Source organism: Solanum stenotomum, chromosome 8, assembly GCF_019186545.1.
Source record: "Solanum stenotomum isolate F172 chromosome 8, ASM1918654v1, whole genome shotgun sequence".
Classification (NCBI taxonomy): Eukaryota; Viridiplantae; Streptophyta; class Magnoliopsida; order Solanales; family Solanaceae; genus Solanum; species Solanum stenotomum.
In genome coordinates, this window is record NC_064289.1 from 22,690,849 (window position 1) to 22,718,718 (window position 27,870).

Genomic DNA, 27,870 nt, shown 5'->3' on the forward strand with positions numbered 1-27,870 from the left:
ATTATTATTATTATTATTATTATTATTATTATAATAATAATAATAATAATAGTAATAATTGTAGTAATAATAATAGTAGTAATAATAGTAATAATAATAATAATAATAATAATAATAATAATAGTAATAATAATAATAATAATAATAATAGTAATAATAGTAGTAATAATAATAGTAGTAATAATAATATTAATAATAATAATAATAATAAATAGTAAAAAAGACTCTTAGAAATCCTCAAGGAATTATTCCCTATAGTGATTTTACTTATGAAAAGCTTATTGGGGCTTGTACGCAAGAAGGCATAAATTTGTGCAATGAGTTAAAACTCTCAAGACATCTTAAGATGGATAAGCTTAGAGAAAAGTCTCAATAAGGAGATTTTTGTACTCAATTCGGTTTACCGAATACTTCAAAAAGCACCAATCGAGAAACTTCTAAATCAGAATCTCATAGATCTCATCATAAGAAAAGAAGATCTAGAAGAAGGACTAGAGAAGAAAGAGATGAGCGTAGGACTCATCGTAAATCTCATAGATTTACCATGAATAGGTCAAGGTGAAATCTTGATAAGATTAAGTGTTATAAATGTGGAAAATTTGGGCATATAGCTCCAAATTGTAAGCTGGAAAAGCTTAAGACTCTAGAACTTGATGATGATATTCAAGAGAAGATTTATAGTTTTCTATATACTTCTGGTTCCGAATCAGATTATGATGATTCTGAAGCAAGTTATGCAACAAATGATGACCAACCTGAGCCTTCTAAGGTTCATCAAGAATTAAATGATGCTTGCAAATGTCGTGGTGATATTTTTCACTGCGAACATGATGAATTTTACAAGCTGCAATCTCAGTTTGAAGATATGAATATGTTCACTATCACTGCTGATAATGTGATAGAACTTCTAAAAGAAGTTACCGATAATACTCTTCGTGAAAAGATCATTCAATTGGCTGGTAGTAAAACTAGCTCTTCAACTAGTATTCCTAACGATAAAAAGGTTAAAGATGAGTTTAATTATTCTGCTCCTTACTCCTTGTCTGAAGTTCATAATAGACTCTCTTCTAAACAAACCATGATTATTCGTGATACCTGTTTTGATGATTTAAAAGGAGAAATTGAACATTTGAAGGAAGAAATTAAATTTCTTAAACAAAACCATATTATTTGTGATCACCGTCTTACTCAGATTGAGTATGCTAATAGCAAAGGAAAAAATAAGGTTGATGAATCTACTACTGAAGAAAATACTCTTGCCAACACTTTGAATATTGATCCGAAACAAAATATGATTTTAGGAAAGATGCAAATTGTTACAGCTCATAAATGGTATGTTAAATGTACTATATTAATTGATAATACTTTTTCTATAACTAACATTGCTATGATTGATAGTGGCGCTGATGTGAGTTGCATTCAAGAAGGTCTAGTACCTACTAAATATTTTGATAAAACAACTCATATGGTTAAATCTACATCTGATCATGCTTTGGATATAAAGTATAAATTATCTAATACTCGGATTTGCCAAAATAAAGTTTGTATTCCTCACTTCTTTTTCTTAGTAGAAAATCAGTTATACCCTCTTATTATTCTAGGAACTCCTTTTATAAATGCAATTTATCCTTTTACTAATATAAATGCTAAAGGATTTTCTGCTACTTATAAAAATCAAGATATTAGTTATACTTTTATCACCGAGCCTATTTCTAGAGATAATAATGCTCTAATTGAAATGAAACAAAAGCATGTTGATTATTTACAACTTGAGATATTTAGTATAAATATATTTGATACTTTAAAATCTGCTAAAGTACAGGAAAAGATTAAACTCATTTCTGAAAAAATGGTCATTGATATTTGTGCTGAGCATCCTAGTGCTTTTTGGAATCGAAAAAAGCATATTGTAACTCTTTCATATGAAGATGATTTCTCTGAAGAAAATATCCCTACCAAATCACGTCCTTGTCAGATGAATACCGAATTGGTCGAATTCTGCAAAAAGAAAATTGATAATTTATTGCAAAAGGGTTTAATAAAACTTTCCAAGTCACCCTGGTCTTGTACTGCATTTTATGTTAATAACGCAGTAGAAAAAGAACGAGGCGTTCCCAGGTTAGTAATTAATTATAAACCTTTAAATAAATTTTTAAAATGGATTAGGTATCATATTCCAAACAAAAGGGATTTATTATCAAGATTATATGATGCTAATATCTTTTCAAAATTTGATTTAAAATTTGGATATTGGCAAATCCAAATATTTAAAGACCATTCTTATAGAACGGCATTTAATGTTCCGTTTGGACAATACGAATGAAATGTAATGCCCTTTGGATTAAAAAATGCTCCCTCGGAATTTCAAAAGATTATGAATGATATTTTTAATCCTTATTTGGATTTCATCATAGTTTATATTGATGATATTCTGGTATACTCAAAGACTCGTGAAATACATATTAAGCATCTAGACATTTTTAAGAAAATAGTTATTCAAAATGGTTTGGTTTGGTCATATCTAAACCTAAAATGAGTCTTTTTCAAACAGAAATTAGATTTTTGGGTCATTTGATTTGTCAAGGGAAAATGATTCCTATTCAGCGATCTATTGAATTCGCATCTAAATTCCCTGATATTATTACAGATAGGATGCAATTGCAGCGATTTCTGGGAAGTTTATATTACATTTCCCCCTTCTACAAAAATTTGTCTCGAGATTTAGCTCCGTTATACGACAGGCGAAAAAAAGATCATAAGAATCCTTGGACTACTAGTCTCACAGATCTTGTAAAGACTATTAAAGAAAGAGTTAAATATTTGCCTTGTTTAACCCTTGCTAATCCTGCTTGGCCAAAGATTGTTGAGACAGATGCGTCCAATATAGGTTATGGTGAAATATTAAAACAGATTAACCCGCATGATAAAAATGAATACCTTATTCGGTTTCATTCAAGAAAATGGAGCGATGCTCAGAAAAAATATGCAACGGTAGCTCATGAAATGTTAACTATCGTTAAATGTGTTTTAAAGTTTCAAGATGATCTTTACAATCAGAAATTTGTGATAAAAACAGATGCTCAATCAGTCAAATATATGTTTGATAAAGATTTTAAACATGATGCATCCAAATTAATATTTGCTAGGTGGGAGGCACAATTAGCCCCTTTCGATTTCGAAATTCATTATAAAATAGGAAGTGATAATTCCCTCCCAGACTTCTTATCTAGAGAATATCTTTCTTCTTAAAAAAATGGATTTTCTTGACTTCTTTACTGATATTACTTTGGTTACAATTTTGAAAGCAATTCCTCTTAATAGAGATTTACAGGAATGTATTTTATGGAGAATCATAGACGGAATGGTGATGGATATCGTCGCTAATTACATGATTGAACAAGAGTTATATGAAAGATTTTATTGTTCTGAAGTTTATGACCCTTTATATGATTAAAACTAAATGCTATGTTTGCAGAATGGATCCTCCTTGGGTAACCAAGGCTAGAGGAAGGGGCAGTTATACTCGCGGAAGGGGAAGATCATCCTCCTCAAAAACATCAGGATCGTCATATGGATCATCATCCAGCTCTCTCCAATTATACAAAGGGGAGGAATAAGCTTGGTAAAATTAACAGGTACTATTCCTCACAAAGGAATAATTCCTTGAGGATTTCTAAGAGTCTTTTTTACTCTTTCTCCAAATAAAGAAGGTAAGCCATCAATAAATTTGGCTTTCCAGAATTCTAAACCATTTTCGGGAACTTCCATGACCCGACTTAAATAAGTGTCTTTATACCATCTAAACTCACCTAAATGTCTACATCTAAAACCATTTAGAAGAGATCTAATGGTTTCATATTGATTGGTAAATCTACCACTAAAATGTTCAAGAATAGTCAAAATAAGTGTATACACAGCATCTTCTCTATTTTGAACAAAGGCAAAGCCTAAATTGTCATGACCTTCATTTGCTGCCTTAGCATTAATTACTGCTGCTCTGGCATCAGAGGGCATATAATTATCCCACCATCCTCTTAGTTGACCGGTAAATCCTGCAATAATCATCTTGCAGATGGTCCTGTCAGTGTTATTGACACTTTTGCAAATAGTAGCATATGGATCACCATCCAGCTCTCCAATTATACAAAGGGGAGGAATGAGCTTGGTAAAATTAACAAGTTCTTCAAAAGAAGCTACTTCTTCGATACATCTGAATGATATTCCAGAGAATAATCCATTATACGCCCAACTGAGAGCATATTTATCTCAAAAGCAAAGTGATACTTTTGCATCGGTGGCAAAAGAAGAGGTTGATGATATTAGATCCTATGAAAGGGTAGTAAAGAAAGAAATGATATTTCTTATTGAAAACTCTGAGATACAGAGAAAAGAAGAACCTTGGAAGATATTCCAATGATATTTACTTAACGGATTATACTTCCCAGGAGAGTCATACAAAACCCGCTTGTATTACGAAACCATTTTAACGAATACAGGTAGTGTTGAATTTCAGCACTTCTCAGGTTATAACACCAGCGAGAACGTTTATAACTTCTCCAAAATGATCATAAAGCAGATTATATCAATTGAAGATTGGGGTATATCCTCAATGAAAGAAAGGCAGATCAGCCTCAATAAAATCCCTACCAATTTCACTTATTGGGATTATATTAACGCTTTCAGCAAAGTCCTTTCTTATAACAATGAAAGGCATAAACATACTTGATTTATCAAGGTATGTGCAAAGATATTTGTTGACCCAATTCCTAATTGGTTCTTGAACTGGTGGTCATACCACGGACCGACGGTAAAGATTTTACCTGATCCCTTTTTAAAGTTATACAAAAACTGGGTTAAGGTTTCACCAGACCTTAATGATTTATACCACTCAGATCATGTTTGTTATATAGAACAAATTGAACAAATTTATTTCTTCATAGAATTCTCGATTCCATGGATCCATAAATGGACCCCGGAAGTAGGTTATACTGAAGAACAAATCCCATGCTTATATCGGATTTATTATAATAATTTCTGGGATAAATTAATGAAGATGGATCCCATGACTAAATCATTATATGGCCAAGAATTATTGGACTCTATTTCTCAAAAAATCCAAGATTATGGTACTATTCCTCACAAAGAAATAATTGCTGACAACTCCGTCAAACATATTGCCAGAAGAATTTCCATTCAAGATGGAAATAAAGAAGAAATGATAAAGGAGTATTTGGATGAAATTAGGAGGAATCTACTCCTCAATATCACTCACTATGAAAAATCAGACACTTCAATGAGAAGTGAAACAAGTGATGATATCGCAGATGATGTTCAAGAGGCCCAGCCTTGTGAATCGGCGAAACCCGTGACAGAAGATATGTTGTCTAAAGCAGAAGGTTTACTTCGGGAGTTGAAAAGGAAAGACAAGATGACCACTATTGATTAACAGTAGATACACTGTTAAACCACAGTAGAAAAACTGTTACTGTACATTTGGGACCCATTGATAAGGGACCTAGGGTCACTATAAATCACTGTAGATCGGTCACTGTAGATCACTGTAGATAGATCCCTCTTTCTTCTATAAATAAGGTCTTTTGTAGTTTGAAGGAGGAGCATCGAAAAACACTCTCTCTTCAAAAGTTTTTTTTAAGTTGTTTGTTTCTCTTATTTTGTAAAGCTCTCGATTTGCCGGAAGTTCGCCGGAAGTTAATAAAGTTGTTGATATTTCTCTTCGGCCATGTTGGCCATTATTACAAGGTAATTTAATTCTCTTCTTTTAATTTTAAATCTTTTTATATCTTCGATCTGGAAGCCGTGACTATGTCCGGCTAAAAATTTATATCTATGCCGGATAACTAACTTCTCTTTTATATAGACCATGAACGGATCTAAGCTTTATTTAAATATAGAAGAATTTTAGTATGGCTTCTCGACTTGGTTTTGAGATTGAGGTACAGTCAGATCTAGTACTACTTTTATTGGCTTTGTCTTTTATGACTCCGTCTGATGAGCCGTGGTTTTTAGCCCGAAATTGAGTTTGTTAAGTAGGGCGCCTCATATTCGGTTAGAACTATCAGATACATGGGCTTAATAAAAGCATGTATTAGCTTCTTGACAGGCCCTTTGCTTGGGTAAAATAATTAAACCATGCAGTCTGGGAAACTATGTTAAAATTCTTGTGTATTTCGATTTTTATGTAGTTGGACTACCTCTAAAGATATTAACTTGCTTGATCTATGACTGGGCGGACCACCGCCAGGTCAGTGATCCTGTATCGTTGGTATCAAAGCCTAGGAAAGTTCATGGTATATATATAATTGATGTGAAAAATTTCATGGCAGTTTTCCTTGTTGTGGGATGTGACTAGATTGGGAATAAATACTCTCCTTTGATGATATTATTACTATTATTATTACTATTATTATTACTATTATTATTATAATTATTATTACTATTATTATTATAATTATTATTACTATTATTATTATTATTATTATTATTATTATTATTATTATTGCTATTATTATTATTACTATTATTATTATTATTATTATTACTATTATTATTACTATTATTATTACTATTATTATTATTATTATTATTATTATTATTATTATTATTATTATTATTATTATTATTATATGAAGTTTTTAGTTTAAGCACATTCCTTAAGAAATTTGTTCACTTCTAGAAAGAGGCGTTTTTACTAAGTTATTGTTAGTTTAATAATATACAGTATAATATTTTTATTATATAAAAATTCATTTTTCTAACTAAGGATGTAAAAATAAATAAATTAATAACCTGTTAATTATATAAAATAAATTATTAACTTAAAACTAATAAATATAAAAGCTAAAATCACTAGTATATTAATATTACCATATAATATTTGAACAAGACGAGGGAATATTATGTAGGGCCCTCGACTATACCTTTTTATTTAAATCTTTTTTTATTTAAATTAAGACACTACGTTGAAAATAGTCAAGCAAAGAAAGACCTAGATAATAATTTGAGAACATTAATAAACGTATCTACTCAAAAAGTGTCTATAACGTGTCTACTTGCTCTCTCTTTACTATCATTGGCTCAAAAAATTCTGACGACTAGTATAACAGTAAAGGACTCACCCACTTTGTTTTCCTACATAACTTTAAAAATCAGTTTTTAATTATAAAAAATTTAAATTCTATTTAATGTTGGATTCCGAATTTGAAAAAATAGCTCATAATCAGTTTTGCAAATAAAATGTTATTTTCTCTCCTTTGCAAAAAGTATACCAAAAATAAATCTATCTTTTTCAACTTCAATTTTTTTTTAAATGAAAATATAATAGGATGTTGTTAAAAATTCTTGCATCAGTAGAGAAATGAAATATTGATCTCCTTATATGAACTTGAACAAATCTCTCCTCATGATCTAATTTTTGAAATTGAAAGTGTCAAAAAAAAAAAACTCTTATTTGTATTACCAAACACAATTAGTCAATTTTTAAAATATCATTTACTATTTTAAAAACAAAAATTATTTTTTAAAAAAAAATTCACAATAAAACGTGAACCACCCAGGGCCTACCAGAAATTGAAAGGCTTCGATTGTTTGCACCTGATGCGACATTGGATGTATTATAAATAGAGTAATCTGAGCATTTAACAGCTAAGTTATGAGCTTGCCCCAATTACGTGTGCGCTCCACATGTCAAAAAACAATTCCATTTTTGGGGTGTTTATTTTATACTCCTAATAACAAATAACTAAGCCACGACTTTCCCACGCTTACAATTCATCCTTAAAATAGCCCAATTTCTCTTTCACAATCTTCAATATCTATCCAAAAAAATAAAATAAAGCTACCTAAGTCAGTCAGTCAGTATCAGTCCCACTTTGATCTATTGCATGGCTGATTATCATTTTAACGTTTCCCCAAATGACAATTCTCCTCCTTCAGAAAATCTTTCACCCACTGGGGGCACCTTATTATCACCTCGTAGGCATCCGAATTTCAGAGGAATTCGACAGAGGAATGGGAAATGGGTCTCCGAAATTCGTGAGCCTCGAAAGACTACACGTATATGGTTAGGAACTTTCCCCAATCCCGAAATGGCAGCTGTCGCTTATGACGTTGCAGCTTTGGCATTAAAAGGCCCTGATGCCCAATTAAACTTTCCTGATTGTGCATGCTCGTACCCTATCCCTGCTTCTCTGTCAGCCGCAGATATTCGTGCTGCGGCTGCAAATGCTGCTGCTGCTAGAGCACCTCCTTTGTCAGAAATCAGTACAGCTGGAGGTACTGCAGCAGCAGCAACAGCAGCGGGAGGTGGGCAAGAGTTTGTGGATGAAGAAGAGATATTTGGAATGCCGAAATTGCTGGATGATATGGCAGAGGCAATGCTTGTTAGCCCGCCAAGGATGCATCAATCAACTTCTTACGACGAATCACCTGAAAACTCTGATGCGGATAGTCTCTGGAGTTACCCATAAAAGTATGAGTAAAATATGCTCCCCCCCTGTGTACAGTCCAGAAACTAGAATAACGGAACCACTATTTATAAGTTAGTGGGGTTTGCATTATGTTTTTGTTTGTTATGGTGTTTATTTTGGTAAAACAAATAGTCCTTTGAGCAGTAGCTTCTAGAAAGGACATGTCATTGGATTTCAAGAAACAGTATGTGTTTTAGAAGAAGAAGAAGCAAGAAGTTACTTTACTTTTTTATTGAAAACAATGAATTTGACTTTCTAAAAAATCATTTTTTTAACAAGTCAAAGAAATGTTTTCATGTTTTGAGTAACATATACACCCCATATATTTGTTGGTGTGTGGACTCTCTATATAGGTGAGAGGTCTTTTTTTCTTGTGATAATAAGGGCTAATTAGAATCATTTTGTCTTCTAAGTTCCAACCCAGAGATTTAATTATATGGGGTCAAGGAGAGCTTGTTCTGAAGGTTTGACTATGTGTAGTAATAATATATTGTATGTATGTGTCAGAATGCCCAATCCTACTCGTTTTTTGACATATATGTATTAATGAATGAAAATGATAGATTATGCTACTCTATTGTTTCCATTTATGTAATTCACTCCTTTTTTAGCTAGTGCTAAAAATAATGATATATTTTTATATTTCATAACAAATATTCATCGGTTATTGTAAATAGCAAGTTTTAAAAATATTTTTTTCTTTAAATTTTGTGTTGAGTTAAATTACATCACATAAAATGAGACACAGAAAGTATTACATTTTGTGTTGATAGTTGGCTTAATAACCAACGTTATTAAGCATATTTGGTAAACGCATTTGACTAAACATCAAATTAAAATTATATATATTCTCTTATTTATTTTCTTCATTTACTTTTATTTGTTCAATATTTTAAATTTATATTTTTATTTTTATTTTTATTTTTATTTGTTACTTTTAACTTATCAAGAAAAGATAAATAAATAAAACAAAAAAAATATGAATTTTGTTAAGTACCAAATATATATATATAAATTAAAATATGGAAATTATCCTTTAGATGAATAGGGGCTAAAATTTCAGTTGTCTTTATTATAATTTTTTCACTATTTATAAAAGCATCGAATAATAAATTATATTGGTGTGTAGGATAATACACGAAATTAATTGGTAGTTAAATCAAGGATTCACTAGCTTAATAAAGAGAACTCTTCGTACTCAAAGTTATTTTGGGTTTCATCATTCTACGATTAAGAATTTTCTTATGAGACTCACTACCAAAATCCTATACCTTTTTAAATTCATTATTGGTATATATGTTAATCATTTATCATTAGTTGTTATAAACTTTTTCTTCATATTTCTATTATCAGATCAATTTAATACATATTTTCAATACATATAAAAAATTGATTGTACCTTTTTAAGAGTGACTATTTGGCACCCATCGCAGGGTCAGAAAATTGTGGGAACATGAATTTAGAGGAGACAACACAATAAAAAAATTGTACAAAATCAACGGATTTTTTTATGTGTTTTTTTAAAAAAATAAAATAAAAAATCAACAGACTTAAAAAAAAAATTGGTGGACGTCCATTGATTTTCTGGTAAAAATGTGTGAAAATTAAGAAAAATATTCTTATAAGAAAAACGCAATCCCTCAATTTTTAATTTCTTTTATGGAAATCGAATGACTCCACCGATTTTTTTTAAGTGCAAAATCGCAGTTGAGTATAAATTAAAAGCAACTAGTTTATCAAAAAAAATGTGTCATCTGGTGGTAGAATTGCTCAATGTCATAACAAGTATTAATAAAATTGATGGATGTCCTTCAGTTTTAATCCAGGAAGATTGTCGATTTTCTTAAATCGACCCATCGAGTTCATCGATTTTGGACTGATTTTAGGCCAAAAATCGAGGTCATCCATAGATTTGTCCCTCAGTTTTTATTATTTTTATAAAAAAAATAGAGCAGCGAGAATTCTGATAAATTATTAGCAGAGTAAAATTGATGGGATATGAGATGATCATTATGAAATTGGATGCTTCTTTTCAAACTTCAAGCTCCATAATATACTTAGGCTGATATTTAAAGAATAAATTATAAGGCTCAAGACAATTAGAAATCCAAAAGCTCCATAATAATTCATGTATGAATTCACATCTCTTTCTCCCTTTGAATGATATCTCATATTGGAATGTTAATCTAACTAGATTCTAGATTCTCTTTGAGTTAATTGATTACATATATAATTTCAGTTTTAGATTAATATTTTTTTTTTCATATCCTAAATTTAAAATTATTGATTACATTTTCATATATCTAGGTAATGAATTGATTAGGTGTTTGTGTTTACCCCCAACAATTCTTTTAATCTTCATATTCTTTAATTATTTATATAATTATTCACGATATTCATGTGAGGTTGAATAATCCATCTTCAATTTCTTTGAATTTTTAATCACATTTCACATCAGATTAGTATCAGAGCTGAAAATCCCCCCCCCCCCCCCCCCTTCCCCCGGCAATTTATAATCCCGAGCTTTCTTCAATTAAAAAAAAAAATAGATATGAAATTGGACAAATTTTCTAATGGATTTTGTTTAAAATAGTGTTGAATATGAAATTTGAGAGCATTTGGATAAAATTTTATACAATTTTCTTTTATTTTTCCGACTAAAATTTCAAAACTTTGTAGAGCGCGAAAAATTAAGTCTTGAAGCTCTTTATATGCAAGTTTTTACCTGTCTCCACTCGAGTCTTTTAAATTTTAAGTTCGTCTATCGATTTTGGCTCTCAATTTTTAGTGTTTTTAGTAATTTTTAACGTCTATCAATGTTGAGCTCGTCTAGATTTTCGCCACTTGAGTCTTTTACGCGAAGCATTACACATATTGTTGTATGTAGCGAGAAGTGTCTAATATGATTGTTTTTTTAGTAACATATGGGTTTAATAGGAATATATCTACTTTTTAGTGTCATAGTAAAAAAAAGGGAAAAGAAATTTAAAGAGCCGCTTATAACTTTAACCTTTAATTGATGAATAAACCAAATGACAATATTCTAGTGATTGGTCATCAATGATCAAGACTATTGACTACTTTATTCTAGCATAATACATTTCTTATTCTAATCAATAGGGAATTGAAATTGGAATAGAAATATGAAAGGTTAACTCTAATTCTTGAGGTTTACCTTTCATGTAAATGCCTTTTGGTCCCCTATAGCTTTTACTTAAAAGACAATTGGTGTGTAGCTTTCTTTTTTTAAATACCGCTAGTACTAGCTAGTAGTACCAATTGAGGGAATTTAGAAAGGATAAAGGGCTCTTCCTTCCAAAATTGTACATAATGGATATCATAAACTGATAAGGACTCGTTAGCAGAAATGTTACGTTTAGAATATTCAAAGAGAATATTTAATGTAGTCACAATCTTGATCAAGTGAAATGTTTGTTACATTGCCATCATATAAATTTTAAGAACTTGACAAGGCTTGTAAAATATTTAGAGTTACTTTTATAAAGAACTTTAAATTATTGTAATGTTATTATTTGAAGTTTTTTTTTTAAAAAAATAGTATTAAATTCAAAGTATTTATATGTATGAATACTCCTTCAATTTTATTTATATTTCAGTTTACAACTTAACATTTTAAAAATATTTTAATGAGTAAACATTCTCGAAATTAATTTCCTTGTTCACAACTTCACATAAGAAAACAAGAATAAATCTACTTATGTGAAAGAGAAAAAAAACATATATAATGTTGAAACGATTAAAAAAAATCTTGAAGGATTATTAACAAAATGTACAACCTTTATGGTTAAAAATAATTTATTTTAGATTTTAAAAATATTATTTAGTGTAATAATAAACTAATAAATAAATAAAAGAATTTTTGTAGAAGCATCAAGAAAAATGATTATATATACATAAATATGTCTTTCAACTTGGTCTCAGTTCACATTTATGTTCTTCAATTTTGGATATGCACAAATAGACACTTAAACTTGTATAAATTTAAACAAATAGACACATGCATTCTATGTGACATCCTACATGGTAATTTATATCATACATGATGTCCTACGTCTATTATGTCAAGTAGGACTCATGTGTCTACTTGTTTAACTTTATACTAATTTTATATGCTTAGATGTGTAAATCCAAATATAAACATAAAATGAGGTCAAGTTAATATATATATATATATATATATATATAATATCTATTTATACATAATACATTCACTTCACTATTGAGAAGTAATAATATATTATGACAAACGCCTTCTAACGTAACTTATATGCTTCCTCAAACACCTTCTAACGCGTGCACACAACCTTATTTGAAACATGAAAAATTTAGTACCATCAACATTTTATTTTGTAATTAAGGATATGTCACTTCTCTCAACACATCATTAAAACTCAACTTTTGCCTACAAAGCACCATAAATAAACAAGGGTTTAGTACACCTTTAAAATTATAAATGATGGAGACTAGTAACTTTTGTTGCTCATGATATAGAGTAAATTCTATTAGAACATGATCACCAATAAATTAAAAAGAAAGAGAGAACAGAAAGATATCATTATTCTTTTTCTTCTTTGGATGGGACAACATTATCAACTTCCCATTTTCCTAGTTATGTTATATTGGTGGGAGACTTTGGCCTACCTTGAAATAAAATCTTATTTTGTCGTATTAACCAAAATTGGTAAATTTTGATTATCATTTTTCTTTAATCAACCCGAAAACTGGTTCAAATTAGGTTTAGAGGAAATGGAAATTGTGAGAACCTAAAAAACAAAATCACGGTTCAAGATTTGAAATTTATGAATTTAGAATTCAAGCCCTTTTTATGTTATTGGATTCTAAAAGTATGATTTATATTTACAACAACAATATATCCAGTGTAATATGAGGCATGAGGAAGGTAGTGTACACAGACCTTACCCTTAATACCTTAGGAGGTAGTGAAGTTGTATTCGAGAAACTCTTGACTCAAAGAAAAGCATATCACAACATTTCAGAAAAAGAAATAACGGAAGTGAAGAAGTCACGAAAAAATACTAAAGATAGTATAACAAAACATCATGGAAAGAAAAAGAACACTAACTACTATGATCGAAGTACAAGAATTGACAAATGTACTACAAATGGAAAAACAAGTAACAACAATTATAATACTACAAGTACTAGCTAGTATGATGAATAATTGAGACAACAGTCAACTGTTTACTAATGTTTTATCCTAATTTGTGTCCTCCATAGCCTACTATCTAATGTCATATCCTCGATAAACTGAAATCGTCATGTCCTATCTAATCAACTCTCTTCAATACTTCTTCATCCTACGACTTACCTCTACCTCTCCTAAAACAATTCATAGTCAATCTCTCACACCTCTACATTGGCCATTCATGCATCTCCTCTTCAAATGTCCGGAACTATATCAGTCTTGCTTCCCGCATCTTGTGTCCTCCACCTAAGTCACTAGCTCCACCTTGTCCCACATATCTTAATTTCTAAATTCGGTCTCTCCTAATAAGCCCGCACATCTATTTCAGCATCCTCATTTTTGAAACTTTCATCTTCTTAACATGAAAGTTCTTGACATCTATTAAATAAATTCTTAATTAAGATCAATATAAAATTTGAACCAAATTTGTTGCATTCGATCGAATCTATATGTTGATTTTTAGCTCCACCCCTAAATATTCACCTTAGAAACAAGAAAGAAAAGAAAAGAGAAAAATTCTAGTTGAATTGAATAAACAAAGTGCAAGAGGACAAAATTAACAGTCTAATATAGTTAGTACTCAAGTTCATTGCATTGGACATGTCGTAATTAAAGTTAAGACTTATTCTAACAATAATATATGTACTCTCTATTTACTCAAAAAGGCTCCAATATGTGTATTAACTATTTTAAAATGAAGGATGTCGGGTATTCATAACGCATATATTAGGAAGGTCATTCTCTCTTTTGGAAAACACTCAATTGCTTTGCTTTTCCCCTTAAGTGCCTTAAAGAGGAAAGCTTATAATGGCACATAAACAAATCAATGTGCGTACTATCATTTTCCTAAATAGTGTACGATAGAATGTGGAAAAGAAATTAACCCCAAATATTAGTAACAGAACATGATTATTCTTTCTTTCTTTTGATTGGTGAAAAACATATTATAATTCAATGTAATTTTGTAAAATTGTAATGATTCGGTCGGTCATTTTTTGAAAAGTTTTGTAAATTTATCGTTTTGTCACATTTGATATCAACTCCGAGTTTTTTATGATTGAGTTTTGAAAGTTGGTTTTGAACTTTGGGTTTAAAGTTGTGAATGTTGTAAGTTTTGAGTTTGAAAGGTTAAGTTAAGAAAGTAGTTTTCGTGTCTTTTGGAGTCTCGAGTGTCAAAGTGGAATTTTATCGATTCCATCAGTCCCAAAATGTGAAATCCAGTTTGTGAGAGTTGTCGGTTTCAGATTCAGAGTCCTTTTGAGGATTTGAGGTCCAAAGTTGTGAAATTGTGAAAATTAAGCCTTTGAATTGACTTTGGTCAACATTTAAGATTCAGAGGGTCAGATCAGAATTTTGAGAGTTCTGCTGGATTCGGGGGATGATTTAAGGCCTAGGTGAGGTCTTGGTTGATTTTTGAGAGGTCCCAAACTTGTTTTAGCCTTTTTAGGCGTTGAGTTAGTTTCTTATGGTTGTCATGGATGTTGGGTCAAGGAGATCTCAGATTCATGTTTCAAGGTTCCTTTGAGTCCGAAACGTCGAGTATAATTGATTTGCATATATGATTTGTGTGTACGAGATTCCGAATAAATCCTGAGGGTCCTTTCGATGAGTTAAGAGTTGGTTGTGTTTGCTAGGTGTATGTAGGACTCACTTTTGCAAAGGCTAGTTGCTTAAGCGACCTTCGCAAAAGCGAGATCCTCTTCGCCTTAGCGACCTTCGCAAAAGTTAAGAAGGCTTCGCTTTTCCGAGAGGCGCCCTTTTTGCGGGGTTTGCTTTTGCGAACCCTAGGTCGCTTTTGCTTATTAATTGAGTTTAATGTACTTGTTACGTGTGATTGATCTACTTGAAATTGAGATTAACTTACTTGATGCGTTTGATTTGCTGCATTATGACTATTGAACTGTGATTATTGAGCCTTGTGTGCTATGTACTGTAGATTCATTAGGTTGGATTAATTTATGTGCAGGTTGTTTTTTGAGGATGTTCAGTTGGAATGAAAGGGGTATTCGATTTCTAGCTATTTTCTTGATTTGAATAGGTTGCTTGTTGTGTACCGTTTTAGTTGTACTCACTCCTTGTTTTATACTTGTGTTGGTTCCGAGTCTGGTATAGCATAATTGCTCTTCTTCTCACTTTCTGAGAAGAGGTAGTTGCTTGTCATCCCGACGGACCCTCTTTTTCCTTTTCATTTATGTTTTGTTCTATTTGAGAAACAAAGACTAAGACTTGTAATTATTTCAATTCCACACTTTTGTATTTAGTGGCTTGTACACGTGACAATCAGATTTTGGGGATTTTAATAGAAAAAAAATAAGTTTTCCACTTTATCTTGTCCTTGCTTTATAATTCTGCATTTCTTTCGTTTCGTTGGATTGAGACTGACTTGTCTTGATGGGAATAGACAAGTGTCATCATGTTCATTTTCAGATTGTGACAAAAATGCATTATAAATTTTACAAATAATATTTAAGTTCAGTGGGACCTTTTCCTTTTTGCTTCTTTATCTTTTTTCTAGAAGTCCAATGAAATTTAAATACATCTCGACTATTTCATAGAAGTACTCCATCAACATTCAACAACCGTACTAAATAGCTCTGCTCATCCCTTGGGAATCACCAATGGAGCCACAACCAAGGAAGGGACCTTCGGTGGGAGACCATACTGCACAAAAAAGGCAAAAAAACAACTATTCTTATATATATAATTTTTTTAATTCTTTTAACATAAGAAATTTTTTATCGTCATTGCAAAATTAGTCCTAAATTGTTTCAGATTCGATGTTCAAAGTAATAATTGACTCCTAATCCCTTAAGTTAATAATTCATCATTCAATCAACTGAATCATTTAACCTTCTTATATGATGGATGTCAATAAATATTATTATATTAATTTTAAAAATTAATTAATATATAAAATATCTAATTTTACGGAAAGCATAATTCCCCCACCCTACCAAAGTAGTAACAGTTTGAGTTTCTACTTTCTAGTAGTGTCCAATGTGGACATAATTTATACAATAAAATCTAGGAGGAGAAGAAGTGGGGACCCAAAAAAGATGTTGCCCATTAATCAATATTAGCCTCCATGTCCACGCGTTTCATAGGTCAACCTCCTCCACTTATATCTTGCATTCTTCCTAAACTCCATGTTAGATAATGTCATTTTGAAGTGACATATTTATCACTTATTAATCAAGAAAAATTGAAAAGTTTTATAATCACAAAAATATTTATGATTTGTTTTAAAGCATAAGTATTAATTTTTTTTTTCACTTTTAAACTCTATGTCAAGTCAGACATTATATGCAATCCCATAAGCAACACACCCAATTAAATATATATGTTATAAGCACGGTTGGTGTAATATACCACAAATATAATAAATTACAGTTGAAAATAAAATGAACAAAAATAGAATAAATAAATCTTTAGGCTGAGACACAGATTTTTCGCTCTCTTTTAGGAGATTTAAGCCCACTCGGTATAATCTACACCGATCCAACAGTATGTCTCTTGACTTATCCCCTTCAAGATACAATAGCCCAACAACGTCATACAATTCAAACAACTCCGGATTAGTTGAAGAGTCCAAAGCTCCACAAAAAAACATCTTCCTTCAACATATAATTACTCTCTTTTGTATAGTGAATATAGTTGAATACTTGGAATATTTTCTTTGTCTCAATTCTCTCTTTCACTACTACACACTATAATATTAAACTTCTCATATTTCTTGAGATACTTCACAAAGGAAGAAACACCACTATTTATATCTGAAGAAGTCTTCTATATAATCAATAGGTAGAATGGAGGTGGTAATGTGGGTAGATAAATGTGATAGATGTTACACAAGTTATAAGAAACTAATGGTCATATGAGTTACAAGAAACTAATGACCATAAGAGTTATAAGAACTAATGGTCATATAAGTTACAAAAACTAATAGTTATCATTTACCACAATTTATACCCATTAAGATATGCATTTAATATTTTATTTCAATAATAAAATGCATCTACACCAACATTCTCCCACTCATTTTAATATTAAAATAAGAGAGTTCGTCAATTTAGTTGAAGGGAGACTATTATGCATAATGAAGGTGTGCTTTGCATTGAACCTACTCCAGAGTCAGTAGTGGTCTCAGATTTAATCTATGACTGCTTAAGAGAAATAAAGTATCACTGCTTACACACAATAATCAAGGTGTTGACATAAGCTTTAATAGCAAACACATTACGCTCTTGTGTTATCCCGATTTTCATGAGTGTTTTTGAGAACAAGTCAATTCTCATAGAAAACAACCTACTCTCACACTCATATTGGTGAAATTTGTCAAGGGTGCTCCTATAATTTGACACCCCAGTCATACCAGATACAGAAATTCATCAAGAGTTCAAAGACTCAATCTCCACAAATCATTATAGGATAAAATGCACCTACATCATATAGATAGAATAAAATAAATAATATTGCATTTCACAACAAGTCATCATATGATTCGTTCTTCCATTGAACCTGTTTATAGGATTTCTAGTCCCCAAGTTGGGTTTCCTCATATATGACTCTGAAATCTATGAGTTTCAATTCATCCCCCTCGATGTGCTTCAGACCCTTTATCTTGTTAAGGCCTTAGTCTATGAATCTGCAAGATTTAACACAATTAATATTTAAGGTATACCAATGATCAATATGATCTCACAATATTGTGTTTTCTTCTCATGAGTCTGAATTTATCGTTTTAATAACGATTTTGTACTCTACTAATTAGATTGGTGCTATCATAATTAATCAAAATTAGAAAAAATAATTTCTCAAAATAAAGTGTTTGATATAGTAAAATCAATTCACTTTTTCACTAGTTGAAGCTTAAATTTTTTACTTCAATCTCCATAGTAGAGTTTGCAAACAATATAATTTGCTTTTCTCATTTCCAACAAATAGCACCAAGTTTTTCTCATATGGTTTGCTTGTACCTGATAAGTACTTTTTTCTACAAACACAATATCAAGTCAGGTTGTTAGTCACATAGCTTATATTTTTATGGAAACTTTCGCATATAACCACTCAAAAATAGCTTAATTACGCTTCATAACTATAGTTTTCTAATTACGATTCGTAGCTACATGTTATAGGGAAGAGAGTGGCGAGCGAGATTGGGAAAGGGAGGAGAGAGGCGAGCGAGAGAGTGCAGAGAGGCGAATTGTATGTGTATATCTGTCAAAATAATTGTATATATGTAACTAATATACAAATGTATTTGTATATCTAGCAAGCGAGATTGGGAGAGGGAGGAAAAATGCGAGCGAAATTGGGAGAAGGAATAGAGAGGCAAGTGAGATTGGGAGAGGGATGAGAGAGGCGAGCGAGATTGGGAGAGGGAGGAGAGAGGAGAGCGAGAGAGGGAAATAATTTGTATAATTTGCGGGTATGATTGTATAATTCGCGTATTTTTGTATAATTGAGTAATACAAAGTTTGAAATTATACAAATATGATAAAACTCGAAATAACGAATTGATAAAAACATAAACATATGAACTTTAAACAGTTATACAAATTACATTATATAAATTATATTATATTATATAAAATTCGAAAACTACACGTTTATACAAACTTTCAAAAGTTATACAAAAAAATTTGAATGTATATGGTGATAAAACTGAAAAACCAAAGGAACTCATCGTCATATACAAATACAAACCATCGTATACAAATACAAATCAAACGAAGAATTGTTAGTTGCGAATTATATAAATGTGGCAAATTATATAAATGTGACTAATTATACAAACTTGAAGTCAGCCCATGTAATTAATGGTTAATGATAATCGTGAGTGGTAATTAGAGCAAACTATAACTATGATTACTAATTAAATAGTATAAGTTTGGTTAACCGCGTAATTTTCCCTATTTTTATTAGGCTAGAAAACTCTTTTTTTTTATTTGTCACATATTTTCCATACAATTGAACCAAAAGGAGTTGCAAGACTCACACAACCAACAAAATTGTATTTCACAATTTTTTCAACATAATGTGACTTCACAAGAAAAAATTCATCACATATTTGATATTTTCATTCCCAGAATAAAATTTATCTCACCAAAATATATCATGTCAAAATGACTACTCAACATGTTTTACATAATTTATTTATAACTCTCATGTTAGAGCCAAAAGTCAACTCATTATAGCTAAACAATAACATGTGATTTATTCCAAAATATATGCACTTATAATACTCCTTTCTAGGGCATTACTCAAAGATGCAAGAAATTACAATTTCAGAATGATTTTTTTCTCATTTCATAAACCTCCACTATTTTAAGAATTTAAATATCTTTTTTTTCATGAAAAGTAGTATCACTTTATTCATGAAAAAATATTAGGTAAAAAGTTTTTTTTCTATACCTTTTCTCCGCTTGAATTGAGCAAGTAGAAAAATATGTAATTGTACATCTCTTCTCTTCCATCTCTTGAAGAGAGCAATGTTGAGAGAAATTATGTTGAAATCCCTATCTTGATATCCGCACTTTTTCAAACTGTAACAAAATATGAGTCTCCTTAAAATTGTTGGTGTAATATACCACAAATACAATAAATTACAGTTGAAAATAAAATGAACAAAACATGAATAAACAAGGTTGAGACACGAATATCTCGCTCTCTTTAAGGAGATTTAACCCCGTTGCGACACAATCTGCATCGATCCAGCAATATGTCTCTAGACTTGTCCCCTTCAGGATACAACAGCCCAACGTTGTACAACTTAAGCAACTCTGAATTAGTTGAAGAATCCAAAAGAACACCTTCCTTCAACATATAATTACTCTCTTTTGTATAGTGAATATAATTGAAGACTTAGAATATTTTTTGTGTCTCAATTCTTCCTTTCACTACTATACACTATAATAATATTACATTTCTCATCTTTTTTGAGATACTTCACAAAGGAAGAAACACCACTAATATAGGTGAAGAAGTCTTCCATATAATCAATAGGTAGAATGATGGATAGTAATATGAATAGATAAATGTGATAGATGTTACATAAGTTATAAGAAACTAATGGTTATATGAGTTACAAGAAACTAATGACCATGAGAATTGTAAGAACTAATGGTCATATAAGTTACAAGAACTAATAATCATATTTTACCAAAATTTATACCCACTGGCCACTAAGATATGCACTTAATATTTTATTTTAATAATAAAATGCATATACACCAATAAGCACTATTGAAACTCAAAAATTGACACAAACCACCATTTACACTCCAAGGAGCTCAAAACCACTCTGTGTTGTGCCCAAGGTACAGTAAGAACTTCTCCCTGAATAAATGTGGAGAATACAAACTACAAATCACATAAGTACATTATAACTTTCAGATGTGTTTTACAAGACCATAGGGGAAAACTGTGGAAATAAAACAATATGCATTTGAACTAGACCTATTGAAGTTGGAAAAACAGAAACTCGCATGGCCGCTAAGCATTTCCATGAAACGCGTACATGCAAGAAAAAAACAACAACCAACCAAAAACTACATAAGACCTGAATACAACATGCTTCTCATTCTACTTTGCTTTCTTGGTGAGAGTTGTTGTTCCAAATTGACTGTCATCCCTTACGAAACTCCACCACAAGTATGTGAGAGGAATGGACATAGCGTGCCATAAAGCATCGGCATCTACATATCCCATATATGGAGGAAAGTCATATATCTTAATGAGTGTGGAAAGGATTCCACCAGCCACCACAAGCCACAACTTCCAGCGTGATGGATGACGAGTAAAACCTGCCCAGACAACCCATAAAATGAACTGCAGCATGGTCATAGCAACACAGACTTTGATGTTTAATCCTGCAAGATAATCTAGAACCTTCAACTTCCACACCTCGTATCATGCAACAAGTTCATGACATATAGAGCTACCACTTAAACATAATCAGTAATTTCTATGGTCGAACAACATAGTAATTGAACATTCAACTCATAGATTCAATAACTGTTAAATGACTAAAGAACAAATTGAATTAGGTCTACTTTTTCTTGTTTAGAGTTATTTCTATTTTGTTTCACTAGTGACTGAATATATATGATAAAAACTATTGGCACATATCTTTGGTCCTTGGGCAAGATAATCATGTGACACCATCCTCATCAAGTCAAACTGGATTCTCTAAGATGCATTTTGTTCTTCTATATCCATTCTTTATCATTTTTGTGTCACTCTTTACTTAATATCCCAAAGGAAATACAAAATAACCTCAAGTAAACTCCAGGAAACAAAATATTTAAATTGACCCATTTATTAACTCAGCCCATCTTGGCCGCACCAAATTCAGCCCATCTAAAAGTTGGCTTAATTTGGGATACGCATTAGCCCAAATTGACCCATGATAAATCTTGTTAAAATATTTAAATAAATAAAAACAAATTGTTAGATATGTTATACATAGTTGTAATAAAGAAGTTTTCCTTCATTTTGATAGTTAAATAAATTATAAAAAATAAATAAAGAAAATTAAAACTTGGTAAGAGATGGGTAGGTTGGATTATGACCCATTATTCAATCCATCTTAACCCATCGAATCTTATAGAAACTTTTAGGCAGGGTTGAGTAGGGACCCATTTATCGGTACAATCCATTTTGTCCCTCCCAAATTCAGCTCAAACTGCCCATTTTCCACCCCTTAGGACCAAATCTTCAGGAATCACAAATTGAACTAAGATCAAAGGAGGTAGGTGAAGTAGATAGCCTAATATGGTCAGTTCTAATAGATTTTTAGAGAATTGTTTGTTAGCATTGTTTCACCTTCATAGTGGTTGACACCCCACAAATCACCTATTTGATTTCTTACACAATGCCATTAGGAAAAGGCGCTCAACCTCATCAAGGCAGACAGGATTCAAAATAACAAGCAACATTTTCCCTTTCCTAAGATCCATTCATTGCAATCTACATCTTTACTCCCATCCAATGGACATGCATAATAACTTGAAAGTAAATTTAATTATCTACCCACATCTACAGCCTCCTCCCTAATAATGATCAATCCACTTGATTATGTCTTTATAGAGAGAAACTATAGGAAGTTACTTTACCAAGTTTTTGCATTTTTCATATACTGCAGAAGCTGAGAATTATTAAGATCCTAGAGGAAATTGGACTAATGGTGCTACAATCATCCAAGGAGTTGATGTATTGTGTCTAGGCCTAGAAGGAAATAAGGTACGCTTGATGAAAATCATGCATTGTTCAACAGAAAGAAAGTCATGCTGGAAAGGGACATACCATAGTTGAGTTGATAAAAGTTCAGATACAAGATATGGGTTGTCACAAACGCAACAATGGGAGCAGCAATCATTACCCTTGATGCCTCATCTCTCACATTAAAGGCTCGCAATATAGCAACAAGAAGAGAATACCCAATAAATGCAACCACGGATGAATAGTCCAGCTTCTCAGTCAATTCCACATCTCTGCAATCAATCGAGAACATTAAACAAGGAAAATCCAAACAGAGAAACTGTAAGCAAGAAAAAAACAGCATCATTATATTAGAGAAATAGTGTCAGTTACCCAACATGGAACTTCTCTGAAAAGTTACAAATGTAGGCAGTCTTAAAAAATAGTTAAAATTAAGAAGTGTTAAGACCGTAACTCAAAAGTGTCCTCTCTATAATAACTTGAGCCCAGATGAAGGATCATAAAATTCACATGGTAGCGAAGCAGAAAAGATCCTTGGTTCAATTTTTACCACAACCTGTTAACAAAAGGTATTACCACATGCTTCAGCAAAGAAAAGAATCAGGAAAGCACTTGCAAGGACATGTTGAGACATTGTTTAAGTCATGGTTTGACTAAGCACGAAGTTTAAGAAATAAAAGATTTTGAAACTTGTGGTCCTAAATATGTCATGACATTTGTGTGGCTATAAGAGTTTTGAACTTGTGATCTTAAATATGCCATAACATTTGTGTGATTGTAAAAGCTTGTCATCAAATTTAGGAAGTTGTCATTCTTTTTGGAATGGCGTAATAAGGAAATAGTACTATATAAATCAGAACCGGAGGAGTAACTTAATTAAATAAAAGNNNNCCCCCCCCCCCCCCCACCCTCTCTCTCCCTGTGTAAGCTAAATGAGGTAGTCATGCAATTCAAAAAAAATGTCTTTCGTAAACAACAAGATTTACATGCACCAAACAGTGCTACTTTATTACATTCCACTAATAAATAGAAGTGCAAAAGGCACAATTGTCATTCTCACTCCTCATAAACCATAGGTATTCACAACAGCATCGTGGTCACATATGATTATCTGATGGCACACAACTTCATTCGGAAATTGACAAGCAATGGAGAAAATTTCTACTTCATTTGTGAAGATGAAGATGTCTATTAATAGAAGAAACTCAAACAGTTTCCAGTAACAATGTTTTCTGCGAGAAGCCTATACTAAAAAAGTGGAAAGTGCCATAACTTCAGAAGACAGCTTCAACTCACTTGATTACAGCTTAAACTACACTTATGCAGTTTACAGTAGATAGAAATTACTAATAAGAGAGCAACAAAAAGAATGGAAACTCACCTACTATGGGAAACAGCACTCCATATCCAGGAGTTCATTGATAAAATAGCGTAGATATGCCACAAGCCAGTGTATTCATAATATGGCTTCTTCTTCGGGCTAAAAGGTAGATTGTAGTTCACTAGAATAAAAAATGATACCCATCCATGGAATTGTATAGCAAGGTTAAGGACAGAGAATGCCACAGAAACAGGTTCCTGATTTAAGATAGGACTATCTTAAGATGAATGAATTATATCATATGCTAGATGTAGGAAAAAGATTAATCTAATTTTATGAAGAACCTGAATCCCATAAACACGTTGGAATGGCCATTTCCTATGATATTTGATAGGTTGAAGACCAAGTTTCTGCCTTCCTTCCTCTCTGGCAATCATACAGTGGTATCGACAATCACTAAGGCAGTCCCACTGTTTCCATCTTTGATAAAGTGGCTCCTGCAGGTACCATGGACCATCAATTGGATTTTCCCCAGAAGAAAAATTACAATGTTGAAAGCATTTTTCCCCCACACATCCAGTCTCCTTGCAGTGACCAACACATGCTCTGTGAAACCAACAAATTTAGTGATCAGAAGTCATGAAACAGATAACTTTAAAATTGCGGCAGAAAACAAGCAGATACATGAAATTTAATCAGAATCCAGCCCATAAAACTATCACCATGAATGAAATCAAGGTAATATTCAAGAAAGCAGGAGTACGGAGAGAACCAATAGCTGACTGCAATAACCTTAAGTATACTAGTCCAGAGGGTGGCTACAAGATTAAGAATCTTTCAGAAGGTATGTTTTATATGCATACACTGCTATTTGCATTTCATGATTTTGTCAAGAAGATACTAGAACATATAAAGAAAGTTATGTTGTCATGTTCCACATGTATCCATGATCAATTGTCTGGTCAAACATACATGAACTCTCAGTTATCACTAGTTCTTGGGATCATTCTTGATCATTGCAGATTCTGAGGCTATTCATGCTTCAGTTGTGTTTGGAACGTGTGTCTTAATAGCTGAAGTCATAGCGGCCTTGGCTATATGGGCTTTTAGGATAGTTGCGTTCATTTAGCCTAGGTTATGTGAGTTTTCTAACAGTCAAATGTCAAAGTTGTGTTCAATGAACTTCATCAAAGCTAAACTAAAAAAATCAGATCAGAGATTTGCATTGAGTAAGATCACTGACATTTTGGAATTTTTTTGATGATATCTATAAGAAAGAATACCTGTCATAAGGTAAACAGGAGTTCCCAGCTCAAGCGAAATGATACTGGCTTAAGGTAAGTAAATTCTTTAGTTAAGGGAAGGAATCCACTCTAAAAGATAGTCTTCTTTAATCCAAAGAATTCGATGCAGTTAGCAAGAGTCATGGTAGCTCAGTTTGAAAGGAAAGGCAGTTCAATCATCCGCAGGTGGGAGCTAAAACCGCTTAGGCTTTTTACTAATGCCCTCAAGCTAAAAGAGAGAAATCTATGTAAATTTGGATCTTAGCAGCAGTTTCTGAATGTTTCATTGTACTTTCAGTTGTGTGTGTGCGTGTGTGTGTGGGGGGGGGAGGGGGGGAGGGAGGGCTATAAATTAGGTATTTTGTTACATAACTATAATTTACTAAAGAAAAATATTACGAGTAACTTTCCGCAACTAACCACAGTTTTGGAGGACATGACGGTGCCTCTCCTAATTAATAATCTTATGATGTAAAAAAGTAGTTCACTAGTATCACTTAACTCAAGAGATAAAATATTGAGGTATCAATAATCTGGTAAATATTAAGAAGAACGTGATCAAAACATGTCTAATATATACACATTCTAAATCCTATATTAGTTTGAATTCTAAGGCCTATAAACAACTGTTTTCATTGCTTTTGTTTTTTCGAAAATGCTGTTTCATACTCCGAAAACCTCAAAATGGATAAAGACCAAATATTCCATAGAAACATTAAAACAAAACAAGCCAAACCAAATTTAAACCCTTTTTTATTTGAAATGCCACCAGCATACGACATCACTTAGTTGTATGACTAACGTCAATATCTATGTGGCTGAAGTCATGTCTAAATGATACTTACTTGAAAAGAAAAAGTTCCCCACAGTAACAAGTTCCTTGACCACAGAGCATTTTAATCCATGATTAAATCACTAATGATCCAAAGGAGTGTAAGGCACAATATACAGGTTTTAATTTTCAACAAGAAAAGATCAATTGATTCCACATGTTACTCTAGAAATCCAAGTCCATTTCTTTGGATAAGCAAGGACGAAAATTCAACAACACAAGAAACACATATTTTTACCACAAGATAAAAGCTCATTGACTATTGAAATTTCTCCTTGAAATGTATATTTCAACAATAGATAGGCAAAAAAAATAACTCTCCATCTCCCATATGTATGAGCAGACACACACTAATGAAGTGATACAACACCCTCACCTCTAATTTCAAATGACTCAGCTATCAATTTTAGAAAGTAAAGTATCAATATATGTCAGGAATAACGAAAAAAAGTTTTAATTGCCAGAAAAGGTCTTCAACAGTGTTTGGTACGACCGGAAATATTTTCTACCAACAGAAAGTAAATGCCTATCTGTCACTGATGAGTAAAGGTTATTTTTCTTCATAATTTTCCCAAAACATGAAAACATACTCTATTATCACTTATTTCAACTTAAACAATAACATTATTATTCAATATCCAAAAATAACCGGAAAACACTAACCTCCTACTCTCCACCACCTCAAAAATCTACCATATGTCACCTACTTTATATCCGACATTACTCCGAAAAATGATTTTCCTAGGTAAAAAAATTTCCTACACACATAGAGCGCTCTCCTTCCAATTTAATTGTTTAGTAAATTCATGGTATATATAATCAAGCTGTGAGAATTGCTAAATCCCTAAAGTTATGAATTACATAATCTACGAGACAAAAATCAAACATAATAGTAGTATTTTGGAATCTAATCACCAGTTAATCGAAACAACAATAAGCTAGCTAGAAATTAGATTAGTAGAAATTTGAAAGGAGAATAAAAAGAAGAATTGAAGGTGAACTTACTGGTAAATGGGATCATCTTCGCCGGAGGTAGCATGGATAAGCCGGAAAATGGAAGAAATCGCAGCAAAAAAGAGAAAGAGACGACATATTTCCATGGAAATCGGCAAGTGGAAAGTCAAAAGGAAGAGTTTTGGTAAAGGAATCAAAGGATGAAAGTAACAGGTCGCATAGTGAGTAGAATTTATAGCAATTTGAAGAAGAGAGAAGATGATGAGGAGAAATGGATGAACGACGTGAACACAACCAAGAGAGGAGAAAAAAAGAGGAGATTTGTGACAGCCAAAGTTGAGCGGGGAACAGAATCTCGTGATTAGCACTCTCTCTACCGTTTCACCACAAGCCACGTGGATAATCTATCTTACGTGGTCTTCCTTCCTAAAGATTTTGGGAAAAATACAAATATACTTTTTGGGAAAATAGCAACAAATATATTTCGAGATAGGAGTATTTATTTTAAACTATAATTTATTTATATGTCAATCAAAACTTGTTTA

At 31.8% G+C, this 27,870-nt stretch overlaps 3 protein-coding genes across 5 annotated transcripts in view; 2 read left to right on the plus strand and 1 right to left on the minus strand.

Annotated features, from left to right (window-relative positions):
- LOC125874752 (protein HOTHEAD-like) overlaps nt 1-27,870 on the plus strand; it is a 392,923-nt gene that overhangs the window by 304,988 nt on the left and 60,065 nt on the right. The window lies entirely within an intron of this gene.
- LOC125874762 (ethylene-responsive transcription factor ERF025-like) lies at nt 7,834-8,632 on the plus strand. Its single transcript, XM_049555783.1, has one exon. It carries the CDS (start codon nt 7,902-7,904, stop codon nt 8,484-8,486), a length of 585 nt encoding a protein of 194 aa, XP_049411740.1. The 5' UTR covers nt 7,834-7,901; the 3' UTR covers nt 8,487-8,632.
- On the minus strand, nt 21,017-27,715 carry LOC125874757 (protein PER1 homolog). The gene is made up of 5 exons (XM_049555778.1): nt 27,377-27,715; nt 24,601-24,862; nt 24,317-24,513; nt 23,020-23,207; nt 21,017-21,584 (listed from the first exon to the last, which is right to left on the minus strand). The coding sequence occupies exons 1-5, from the start codon at nt 27,469-27,471 to the stop codon at nt 21,298-21,300; spliced, it is 1,029 nt and encodes a 342-aa protein (XP_049411735.1). The 5' UTR covers nt 27,472-27,715; the 3' UTR covers nt 21,017-21,297.

Coding starts and splice junctions, on each gene's coding strand:
- LOC125874762 (XM_049555783.1), top strand. CDS start 7,902: ATGGCTGATTATCATTTTAACGTTTCCCCAAATGACAATTCTCCTCCT.
- LOC125874757 (XM_049555778.1), bottom strand. CDS start 27,471: ATGGAAATATGTCGTCTCTTTCTCTTTTTTGCTGCGATTTCTTCCATT. Junction 24,863..27,376: donor GAAGATGATCCCATTTACCA/GTAAGTTCACCT, acceptor TTGGTTTCACAG/AGCATGTGTTGGTCACTGCA. Junction 24,514..24,600: donor AACGTGTTTATGGGATTCAG/GTTCTTCATAAA, acceptor ATCTTAAATCAG/GAACCTGTTTCTGTGGCATT.